The 12,473-nt window shown below is 46.8% G+C and overlaps 1 protein-coding gene across 1 annotated transcript in view; it reads left to right on the top strand.

Annotated features, from left to right (window-relative positions):
- The first annotated feature begins 4,451 nt into the window (after nt 1-4,451).
- LOC135908433 (frequenin-1-like) overlaps nt 4,452-12,473 on the top strand; it is an 803,832-nt gene continuing 795,810 nt past the window's right edge. The window contains exon 1 of the mRNA XM_065440212.1: nt 4,452-5,568. Coding sequence (XP_065296284.1) covers nt 5,475-5,568 — 94 coding nt within the window. The 5' untranslated portion in view covers nt 4,452-5,474. The remainder of the gene's footprint in view (nt 5,569-12,473) is intronic.

Below are 12,473 nucleotides of genomic sequence, written 5' to 3'. Positions count from 1 at the left end.
TATGCTCTCTTCGTTTGGACAGACAAAAACCTGCTGGAACTACTCTCCCGTCATCTGCTCAAATGCACCTCTCACCACCAAACAGCCCTTTTCAGGGCTAACCAACCTTTTGCCCGGCGGCTGATCGTTGGCAAGACACGATACCGAGCCCTCAATACAACGCATTTTTCTTGTTTACATCCCAAGTTCATTTGTTTTTCAGATTCATGATTTACTTATGATAACAGAGCATAAATAATATTTATGTCCTTCATGTAAAATGACACCAAAGGACCTACCAACCTGCAGCGTCTCATCGCCCTGTTCCACGCTGCGGGCGCACTGCGACGACATCGTCGTCAGAGTATCCACCCGTCGCGGTCGCTGTCGACGTGGTGGCCGAACAGGATGCTGCAACACTGAAAGCATGCAGCATTTTCTACAGTTGCACTGCATTTTATGGTACGAATAAAAGTGGCTATGGCCATCTTATGGCTTATTGGCCTAGTTCAATAAAATATGAGAGCTCATTTTCTTTAACAGCTTGAGGATCAGTAACTTACCAGGTGCAGCGGCCACCCTTTCTGTAGGTGACGCGCCGCGTAGTGGATCCTCTGCCGCTGTAGAGTAAAAACATTAAAAGTTTACGAACTGCACACACATTTGGCGATAATTAAAACACTCATTCCTCTGATGCTTACGTGTCGCTGTGCTCTGCACGCCCGCAACCTCGTCTGTTCCTTCCATGATGACTTCTGCTGATTCCACTTCCATTCCGGTCATTGGAACGTCAGCCTGCTGGAAAATGTCTTAAGCGTGTCCCTTCACTTCGTGGATATCCGTTACAATGCCTATGTTACAAGTTTTCGTACTACATATTTGCGGAAAAATTCTGCAATTATTGAGTGCTTAATGATCCTATGTATTACCGTCCTCGTGCACTTCCCTGAAGGCATTTTAATTCTGTGATGATCACTTAATCCCCCTTTTCCCGAAAGCGCAGCCAACTGAGATTCTATGTATATAACCTACCTGCTTTTTCATTCTCTTCTACGCTATTTTCCTGTTCACCAACAGTGTCGCGTTCCGCTAAAGGTGCCACTTACAGATAATGGCAAACTCTAAGCCGGCACCGTTCAGGAACCCATGATATTACGGCGGCAGTGTGCTTACCTCTTGGTAGGGGAGGTCGGTGACGCCGTGGAGACGGACCGTCCCGGTCAACTGGAGGACTCGGCCACGGAAACCGGGTAGCCGCACCCTACTGTGCTTCTGAAAATACACGCCAATGTCGAAGGACAAATCGCCCAGACTATTCGACGGTCACTCACCTTTGCTCTTGGGCGATTGCGGCAGCGTCGCGGCGGGCTTCGTAAGCTTGCTTCCTCCACCACTCCTGCAATTGCTCTGTCGTTTTCACGACAGGGCCTTCTCTGTTCAGTGTGCCTGCCAGCTGCTGCCACAGCCGTGGGCGGTCACCAACAGTGAAGCGCGGCCCCAGCTCGCTGGATCTTACAGCCAGCAGGGGATGCTGCTCCATGAAGGCGACCACCGTCTTCCTCTGTCCCACCGACACACGTGGCCCCTGCACCGGTGCGGCCACGTTTTGCGCCATGGCTTCCTGCAGGCAAGTGCTCGACTGAACCAACCGCTTCAAAATTTGCGCTGTTGGCTTGAAACGGGATGGTGGCTAGCGCCACCCCTAAATGTTTCGCCTAACTGCGACACCACCTAGCGTCATTTGAAGACATTACCCGCAATATTTTGTTTCAGTCATTCCGTATTCCAAATTGAATCTTTGAAAAGCAACACTAACACATTTTGCTACTCAGTCGTAATAGTAAAATATTTCTCGAAATATTGCAAACGCTTCTTAATATATTATACGGTCCCCAAGCAGACGTCAAAAGCGTGACGCAGGCTTCCACTTCGCTTATTGGCTGTTTGCTTCCTCTCGTTCTCGCGAACATTGCGGACCACCTATTTCGTGACGTACAGAACGGACCACCTCCGTTCTATTTTGGAACGCGTACAAGATCGCACCCTATATGACGAGGCCATTCCGATGAATGCTTCGCGTCCCACCGACCTCCGGGAGCTGCAGGCTGGTGGCGATGAACCGCAGCGCGCAATATTCCTTCCTCTGCGTGGAAAGACCGCTGGTACGCTTGCGCCCGAGTCTCCTCCATTTGATAGCGTAGCCTACAAAAGGTCTACTTAGAAAGCCGGCAAGGGCGGTGCAACTCTTTATCCGTCACTTCTTCGAACGCGTATCGCACTTCCAGTGGTGGTCGACACCGAAAGAGCAACGCCAAGCAGACAACAAATAGCCTCCGAAGCAACAAACGCATGCGCTCGCGACGCCCGCGTGCCTCCGGGGTCGCGCGACCGCCGCGCGCGGCCAGGATCGCAAGCCAACAGCCAAGCCATAGCAACGGAACCCAAAGCGGACCACCCCCTCGCCGGTTCCTACGGCCGGTTCGCTTTGACGATCATTGACAGATGCGTGACGTATTCATAAATTGCGATACTGCCCCGCTGCCTCCGACGACCTGTGACGTAACCAAAATTTTGGCCAATCAGGTGAGGCCAAACGAACGGTTCCCCAACCGAACCGTTATAAGATTCGGCCCCAGGATGGTTGCCAATGGGTCACCTTGTCATCTTGGGTTGGTTACGTTTGGCACGAGGCGCCAGACAGCGCCCTGTTTTATATTGCTTTCTTTACGTTTGCGTTTCCGTGCGGTAAACTAAAACACTTGAAAGAACTCGCACCGTAATGTCCCGCAAAGGCATACGTTGCATACGTTAGGCAGGTGTGCTGAAAAACGCATCCGTCAACCATCGGTTGCTATCACTGACAAATACTTTGTAGTCTTGAATACTGCTTGGACCTTTGTAACCTGTCTGTATAAAAATTGATGACTGCTTTTGCATATGCTCAGTGCAGACAGGTGTCGCTTTTATGTTCTGTCTCTTTCCAGAAAAAAAAACAGTTGTGAGTAATCGCTCGTGTGCCCCCCTTCTCTGCGTCCTTCTCTATTCGCTCTACAAATTTAACTGTGAATACTTCCCAACTCGCCCAACTATTAGTTCTGCTGGATAATTGCTAATTTAAGGTGGAGTGTTGCGGCACATTTCAATTATTCCTAAAAATAAGTATTGTGCAACTATGTCGTGCGGAGAACTGACGTAGGGCGCGCAGACGCAAAGCTGTGGTAAAGCACCGCAGCTTGAAGACGATACTACGCAAGCAGCCATCGAGCAGGTCAACACTTCTGTTCCCAACGCGGTATTTGTAGTGGCTATGACGTTCCTCGAGGGCGAGGGTTTGATCCTGATTGATGCAGCCACATTTCGATGGAAGGTGAGAAGCGAAAACATCACGTGAGTGATGTGAGTGATGAGTGCAAGGGAAGCTTTTTGTCGATAGCTTAGTTTACGCTTAATTTTTGTTTTTAGATATTCACAATGTTTGGCGTTGATGTTTACGACATACGACAGTCGTAATGTGACGTGGAACGTTACTTTGCGTGCACCACTTTTGCCTTTCTACCTAATAGGCACAGAACACAACGAGACATGTTTAGTCGACGCGTTGTTGTGTGTCGCGTTGTTAAGTCAGAGCCTGCGAGACTCTGACTTACCTCTGATGAACTAACACATTCGCCGTGAATATCACCGCTAATTCTTGTTTATGTTCATTAGTTATGCTAAATCGCATTGAATACATGTTGTAAACATTGTGTTTTTTCCATTTCATTCTTCTTGAAACCAGTGCGCCAATGTTAACTATGTGAAGCCATGATAAAAGGAGAGTGTAAGGTCCAGGAAGAAACACCTGCCCCCATCACATTTTCTAGAGTGCAGCTGCTGCCATATCTTCTCTAACTGCAGATATGAACGGATATGCTTTATTTGGAAGTTGCAAAACTTGCACCTATTGAGGCAGCCGTTGGAGCAGTAATAATAATGGAAACCAAAGGAACGAACGAAACGGTACACCCCAGTGATGCAAACGCCAGTTGTTCTTATCTATTTTAATGGACGGCTATTTTAATAGGCTATTCTGGGCATTGAATAGCGAAATTCAATGCCAGAAAACCACTCAGAAAGGCACGCAGCGTCAGGAACGCACAAACACGCACAGACACTCACGTGTATGTGCGAGCACAGAATGGCACATCGGACAGCGTATCGCAGGTGTGTTTCGCTGAAATGACCCGAGAGGGCGCTGTCGAGCAGGGGAAAAAAAGGAAAGCCGCGAAGGAGCGAAGGAAGACTGCGAATCGGGTAAGGAAGGGGCGAAATAAAGTGGGAATCGGCGCGTGGTTGCCCGTGGCAACGGGACGGTACCGCTCCCCGCCGCTGCCTTCTCGCCCATTTCTTCCCACGCCTTTTTTGCCAAGTGCGGCTCCGGACCCCAGCTCAGTCGAAACTCGGCCGCCGTACCGGGAGCCCGTGCACTGTCGCCGCCCGAGACCCGTGCCCTCCTCCGCAGAACTCGCCCGTGGAAAGGGTGGCACCCACCGTCCATCTCGCTCCCATTACTTCCCGGCTCGAGAAGTGGTTTCGCGGCCGCTGTGCGCACATTCCCTGTTGACCCGGGTGTATGTGCATGCGCGGAGCAGCGGGTGGCAACCTGTTACCGGGACTATAATGCGAGCGCGATGAAGAGTTTGTGAACTGCGCCGGAGACTATCTGCTCCACGGATTGTAAGCGACCACTGCGTCGTTGCAAGCTGCAGGTGCTACAGGACAGTACTGTGAACATTGTGCAAAGATCTTCCAAACAGAAAGAAAACAGGTTGGGATATTTGGTTGTCGCAAGTTTGTTCAGACAAAAAACAAAAAAAAAGAATAGTTACCGCTAGTGTCGGGAGAAAGAAGCTCACTGCATCTTACGCAGCTCTTCTAAATTTGTGCCGAGCCTTTTGCTTGAAACTTATCAAGACGTCGTTGCCCTTTCCAGTACAAGAGCAATTGAACCTGTAATAGCACCGCGGGGATTGTGAACTAGTGCTCCGTTGTTTGCGACAGACGTCATCCGCATCCGCTGTATAAAAAACGTTCTGTGGGTTGCCGCTGCTCCAAGTTCACCGTTTCTCCGAGTTCACCGATTTGCGAACAGAAGGAGCTGGACAAAGAACGCTGTGCAATCACATTTTGAGTTGTGCTACAGTCTTTTAGTTCTCTTCATTTTTAGCGTATCCTGGACATAGCGAACACCTTGTAAAATAAGTAAGTGGAAACGCTGCTTCGTAAGGAAACAAGGAGGGGCAGAGAAAGAAAAAGACCAGTCAGGCTATTTCAGGCGGCGAACTTAGCGTTCGGGGGATCCCACTTTTTTGCGGTAACTCGCTGCCGGCGGTAGGCACCCACGTGAGCTGCCCTCTCTGAGGAGCGTATAGTCCGAAGGGTGGCGAACTTCGATGGCGGGCAGGCCGGACGACCGGCTGACAGCGACCCCCGTCTGATGCCGACGCCGTAGTGCCATGGAACGCGGACGCCGCATCTTCGGAATCATGGGCAAACGGGCGAGCAAGCTCACCAAGGACGAGATCCGGGAACTCGAGGAGTCCACCTACTGTGAGTGCTACTCTCGCGAGCCTTTACCTCGGCTTTCCTTTCATTCTTCCCTTTACTTCTTTTTTTTTCATGTGGCAGTGTGCGCGGCTTCGCCGGGTGATGTGACGATAGATGAGCCCATAGGCCATAAGTTTTATTTCTAAGATGGATGTCGCGCAACTGCGACACGAAGATGAGAATTTCGAATCCCGAATGGTCAAAGTGAAGAGATGCTTGCTATACCGATTCCCACGGATACTGATAATCAACCTTGTACTAGGGTGTGCTATTTCTGCATATTTATGGTGGCCTTGTATTTGCCAGATTGCTCGAGCTGCATAATTATACTTATTTCATTGTGCAACAGGAAGATGGTAATTGGTGGAATGCGTGAGGAATTGTGCTGGAGTTAGCTTGCGCACCATTCGGCGCATTCTAGTGAACATGTTGTCAAAGACACGCAGAAGCTAACACAGTCTCAACGTTGCTGCGAAGTAAGCACAGGCCCTTAGCGTCTCCCACATAGTTACCTGATTATATTCACATTACAAAGGGTGTCTCGAAACCAGCATGATTTAATTGCATTGCAACAGCGCAGTATGTGTGTGATAACTTAATGTCAAGGTTTAACCAATGTTATAAGGTCAACCTTCTCAGGCCCAGACGCGCATTCTAACAAACGAAGTCAACAACCGTTAGGACGAGCCCGAAAACTCCGGGTAACCTGTAACATGGGATGTTGCCCGTGAGTGCCCTTCTATATTGTCACACTCGAATACTTATTTCGCACTCAAAGCTTTCTTTTCTATTATGTTTCCATCAAGACATTTCAATGCATGGAAATTGCTCATATTCGCATATTCTTACTTACAGTACATCGAAGCTGCGTCACTGTGTGATACCACGTGTCACTGTTTCTAGCGCCTTTTGTAGACTTCCCGCAGATTCCATTTGGTGATTGTGTTTGTGGATGCAATGGAGTCTTGCGCACACAAGCACGTCACTGCTATGGTGTCGTCATTTTCAGGATTGAGCGAGAAATTAGAGCATCCGTGTATGTTGAAAAAAAAAAACTACATTTGTCCCAACTGCATTATTATAAAAACACCCAAGATGAAATCGCGACCGAGGCGTGATTTTTTTTCCGTCGACTGAGAGATATCACTAAGGACCAGGAGCTACGAACTGATGACTATGACGAGTGTGTGCCGATGAAAATATTGAAGAGTGGTCAGAGTGCTCGCGACTATTCCAAGACGTAAAATACTCTCAGTTATTGTACCTACCTTTCATTTATTATATGAAGATGTGTCACACGCCATAAATGCCCGACGAGCGCAGAAAGAGGTGCTCAGAGTTTGCACGTTCCACTACGGATGTAACCGTGCTGTTACGCATGAGACGTGTGACGGATGAGCACGAAAAGATAAAATGAAGTAGCCTCTGCTACTCGAAATCCTTTCGAGGTGACGTCTCATGACATGCTGTGCCGCAACTTCTCTGATGCAACAACTTGTCACGCAAATGCACGCTTTTGAGCGATTCTTCTACGCTCTGAGAGCCCGCGTATGACACAGGTGAGATTCGGTAAACACAATCGAAGCTAGCATCGAGTTTGATTTCACCTTCGCGGTATACGAAATCCCCGTCGACTGCCGCCCTTCGCACGGGGCGCCTTGTGAATGTGACAGCTGCCTGGCGAGTGCTGCAGGACACTGCAAGTGCGTGCTGACACACTCGATATACCCGGCATGTATGTATACCCGTCAGAGTGAAAGGAAATAGAGAGAAGGAGAGAGAAAAAAGAAACTTTTCCGATAACAGTGGACGATTGTGCAACGAAGTGCTCCTTGAAGTCTTAGTCTTTGTGTGCTTGCTGATGTACCGTCTTCCATGAAACCAAGTGCACTCCATTCGCTGGCGTTCGGAGTATGCCTAACTATAACACGCGCACAGGCTCTAAGCGGAAACTGCCGAATGATGACTTGTTACTTCTCCTAGCACAGGCGCGTAGTGCCACTGCAGAGCTGCCGAGATTTTTGGTGGCTGAGCTGGTATGGCTGTTTCGCGAAATCTTCTTCTTCACGGAGGATAAAATGCTCTGCGTTGTCATGCATTCACACACTGGTCATATCTCGTCATGCTGGACTTCATTGCCTTTATTATTTTTTTTTTCAGTTAGCTCGTGTGCTTGCGATTGCGCGTGTTATTTCCGGCTTCGCACAATTTGCTCCACCGCATGAGCCAAGCAGTTGGCGACTAGTTCTTTGTTCACACACTTTTTTTTTCTCTTTTCATTCGCCTCTTGTTTGGAACATTTCATCTGCGCCTAATAAAGGGTCGAGGAAAAACACATCAGAGTTTTAAATCCCTCTGGCTATCAACGCCATCCGACATGAAACTGTAAATCGGCTCTCCAGAAATGCTCAATTCTATGTTCAAGGAAGCAAAAGTAAGGCCGCCAGTGCGGAAAAGGGTAGAGCAACTATTTGGGATTTTGACACACACAAACACACACACACACATACATACATCCTTCCATCCACCCCCCCCCCATATATATATATATATATATATATATATATATATATATATATATATATATATGTATATATATGTGGGGGGGTGTATATGGGGTGTATATGGGGGTATATATATATATATATATATATATATATATATATATATATATATATATATATATATATATATATTGAGTGCAAGCTTGCTGTGACATATTACCGCACACGTAATTATCAATACATTATAGAAACATTTTAACGCATAATTTACACCTTTTCCACCATTGCAACTCTCGCAGGTAGCGCAATTTCCCTATCAGAGCAAGGTGATACTGAAACGCGAGCATAACACTGGCGACATAATATCGCCACGAATTTTCCAAGTAGCGAGAAACAACCAATAAAGTTTTTAATTGCTACGTTTCGAGCTTAAATTGTGGCAGCAGAGTACAATGACGCTTCCTAAGACTTATCTCACTAGGGAGATTTTTTTCGCGGGTGATTGCGCCTCAAAACACTGGTTGCTAAAATCGTGACTTAATTTTGTTGCTTGGCAAGATGTGAAGATCGAAACACCACCCTGATGCCTCTGCACAATTTTGTTGACGCCAGGGGCATTCTTTCTATGTACAGCCTGCTGGCGGATAAACTGTTGCGTACAGTAGATGTGTTTGAGATTTTTCAGTGTGTTCTTATTATCAACTCAACCAGACATATCATGCCTCTGTCAATGCATGCGATAGGTCATCAGTATAAAAACGAAATGGATTTTACGCTGTGCTCTTATAGCGAAAACATTAGGTGCCCTATTACGCGAAAATCCGGCGTTGTCGTCGGCGGCGTGGCCGGAAGGTGGCACCAAAAATGGCCGACGGGGCGAAGAGTACAAACATGTGAAAAAATGCTTGGGTCACATTTGTCAGGAATGTTTTTCTGCACAAATTAAGGCCTTGGAAACGAAAATCGGGAAATTTCGCTCAGGGTGGGAATCGAACTCGGGCCTCCGGGGTGCGAGACGAGCACGCTTCCCCTATGCCGCAGTGGCGCCATGGTTAAACTTGTGAGGGCGACATTGCACGCGTTGCGTTACCGTCTCCGTCACTACTTCCTGAGCGTCACTTGCTCTTCGGATGTCATCAGTGCAGTGTTTACTGTGATGCACTGCGAAGCGTCTACCTCTGCGGCAGCTGTGAAACGTGGTCGTCCGCGAAAGCACGCCTCAGAAGACGACACAAGGGAACGCAAAAGAAGACGACATAGCCGCGAGAGGCCTACCGTTCAGCATAAAATAAAATTATTCGCTCTGCAGCAAACTTGTCCGACCGTTTTCAGCCTGTAGCCAACGTATACGCAAACGTACAAACCGATTCAGGAGAAAAAGCTTTAAGGTATGTCGAAAGCATCAATCGAAAACATGTGACCAGAGCGATTCTAATACTTCTAGTAATTCTAAGCCTCAACTGTCTCTGCTGATCTTTCTAATATATATATATATATATATATATATATATATATATATATATATATATCTTTTCGCGCTAGTGAGTTTGACCAATTTTACGACATCGGATGCCTTTGGGAAAAATATGGCACAATTCTGCTACATAAAGGGGTGCTCGAAATCAGTACATACAAAGCTCAGAAGCAATCGCACCTAGTTAACTGATTGGCCATTCGAACACTTGGTATGTTCCCCTCACCCTCTAATCACGCCGCAAGCGCGAGATGGCGCTAGAAGACACGTCGCTACGGCGCATATTTTTCACCTAGTTCCCATGTTTTCCCTCTCAAGCTAGCTCCACTCTCCTCCCGTCCGTGCCTCCAATCTTCAGAGTTTTCTTGCTTTGATTACCTCTCCACCATTTCCTCTACTCAGCAACTGCATCAGATAAGCTAAACCGACATCCACCTTGACACGCTTTCGTGAGTTGATTATATTTCCTTTTGATCATCGCACCGAACTAGAAACACATTTTTTAATATCTCTGCTGTATAAGACTAATGATTTACGTAATCTTGTTCAGTCTTTGTGGCTCGTAGAATTCTTTTTATGTAGTATTATTCACCATTGATATTCCATTTTATCTTGTTCAAATCTTTGCAATCTCTGTACTTTTAAATCCCCACTTCTCTGATAGTCCTTCGACTCTGCAGTGTGTAGAAATGAATAAATAAAAATAAATAAATAAATAAATAAATAAATAAATGGTTTCTTAGGCATGTGTACGCGCTAAGGCCTGTTCTATTTTATTTGGCCTGCCTGTGATTTCACTGGTCGAAAGTTAATCATTACCCGCCATGCTTGCTCGGTGGCTATGGTGTTAGGCTGCTAAGCACGAGGTCGCGGGATTGAATCCCGGCCACAGCGGCCGCATTTCGATGGGGGCGAAATGCGAAAGCACCAGTGTACTTAGTTTAGGTGCACGTTAAAGCACCCCAGGTGGTCGAATTTTCCAGAGTCCTCCACTACGGCGTGCCACATAATCAGGAAGTGGTTTTGGCACGTAAAACCCCGTAATTAAATTAAATTAAAGTTATTCATTGTACTCGTCGGCATGCAATACTTTGCGCAGCAGAGTGAACACGTTTGCCGCAACACCAGAGTGAAAAAATAAGGGAGAAGCAACCAGGTTATTAGAGAGCCAGAGCACCACTTACATGTGTTTTGATATCGCTCTGATACGTTTTCCCAGCTATTCAAGGGGAATATCTGAAGCGACGCTTCATTCTTAGTAAATATAACCATGGATTAACTGCCCTACTATTTGTAATAATTAAAAGGCATTAGTGCACATTGCGCAATTATTGAACTGAGATACACTATAAAAAAAGAATTTGTTGTGGTCCGATTGGACTGCCAACTTTGATAACGATATTTACAAAATCCCAATTGGTTGGCACCTTTTCTTAGGAACAGTTCTAGCGTGTCAACAATTTTGTGAATGTGGGCTTAGAGCCGGAACTAACAATAATGACAACCCGTGCCTCATGTATAATGCAATAACAATCGGTCCTGGAGAAAAGCAAGGGGCTGCTGAAATTTGTACTGGTTCTGTGCAAATTAAATACATAAAGGTGGTGGTTCCCTCTTGTTATGCTCAATGTGGGGCGAAGCTGAAACAATTGATAATTTCTCTATTACTGGAAAACATTGTCGCAACTTCTCTCCGTAGTCTTGTTCTAGATTTGTCTGTGCTTTAATGGCTTTCTTGCGGAGCATTCTTTTTTTTTCAGCAGCACAAATGATTGCCCCACAGACCGGAGTTATCTTTCTCAAACCCATCAATCAACTTGCTAAATTGTTTCTTTTTGTTTTTTTTTACCCTATTTTGTTTTAACATCTTATTTCTTTCTTCTTTCGCACCGAAAATTCGTTTTTATCTGAATGTGATACGTGACAACTTACAACTGAATAGTTTACCTCGTAATAATAATTATAAGAAGAACTACAAGAACAACAGCAATTACGATGATGACGATGACAGAGGGCGGTGTTCGGTGTTGTCGCAGCAAATGAATTCTGACCGCGAGGAATTTATGAAGTTTGCCGATATTTTGTGAGGCGTGACCCTCGTGGTTTGAGGTCCCTGGGGAAGTAACCGCACAACTATAACATTCCACAGTGCTGCTCGCGTTTATCGAGACAGAGTTTACGGCTTCGCAATAGCGCAAACTGCGTGCGGCTTAAAGCAAGAACATCTGCCTCCCATTCTCGGAGAGGAAAAAACATCCACCCTCCGCTAACCTGCGACATCTACGTCGCACTGCCGCCATGCTTGAAGGGCTTTGCGTTTGCGTAACGTAACGTTCGCCGCGCAGAACAAAAGGATCGAGTGTTGGCTCGCGTGAACGCCTCGCCAATGTCGATGGCGTGGTCGCTCCGCGGCATGGCATTATTCTCCGGCGATCGTTTCCCGCGGGACACCAAGAGAACGAGCTGTTACGCCGTATGTGAGCTTGAGGGCTGCGAACGACAACGTGGCCGGAAATTGCACTCTCTGGGATTGATGTACAGTATACTTTTCCCCTCTGTTGCTATTTCTAGCGCACCTGCACACAAATGCGTCATAAGGTACGACTTACGAATAGAGGCAGATAAGGGCTGCAGCCTGTGGAGACACTTTGCTTGTATTTATAACTGAGGTGAAACAGCGCGAAAAAGACGAGGACACAAGGAAACAAATACCACAGACAAGCGCTGACAAGCGTCATTTCCGCACAGCGCTTGTCTGTGGTATTTGTTTCCTTGTGTCCTCGTCTTTTTCGCGCTGTTTCACCTCAGTTCTAAGTATGAACCAACTAGCCTTCATCAAGATCTTACTTTGCTTGTATACGCGGGCTTCCCTTATGCTTGGAAAAAACGCTTTTATGTAGCCCGCATTCAGCATCAGAAATCTGTATCGG

The sequence above is a fragment of the Dermacentor albipictus genome, unplaced genomic scaffold (genome assembly GCF_038994185.2).
Source record: "Dermacentor albipictus isolate Rhodes 1998 colony unplaced genomic scaffold, USDA_Dalb.pri_finalv2 scaffold_25, whole genome shotgun sequence".
NCBI lineage: Eukaryota > Metazoa > Arthropoda > Arachnida > Ixodida > Ixodidae > Dermacentor > Dermacentor albipictus.
Note: the sequence above shows the minus strand (reverse complement) of the source record. Positions and strands in the feature narration are given on the sequence as shown.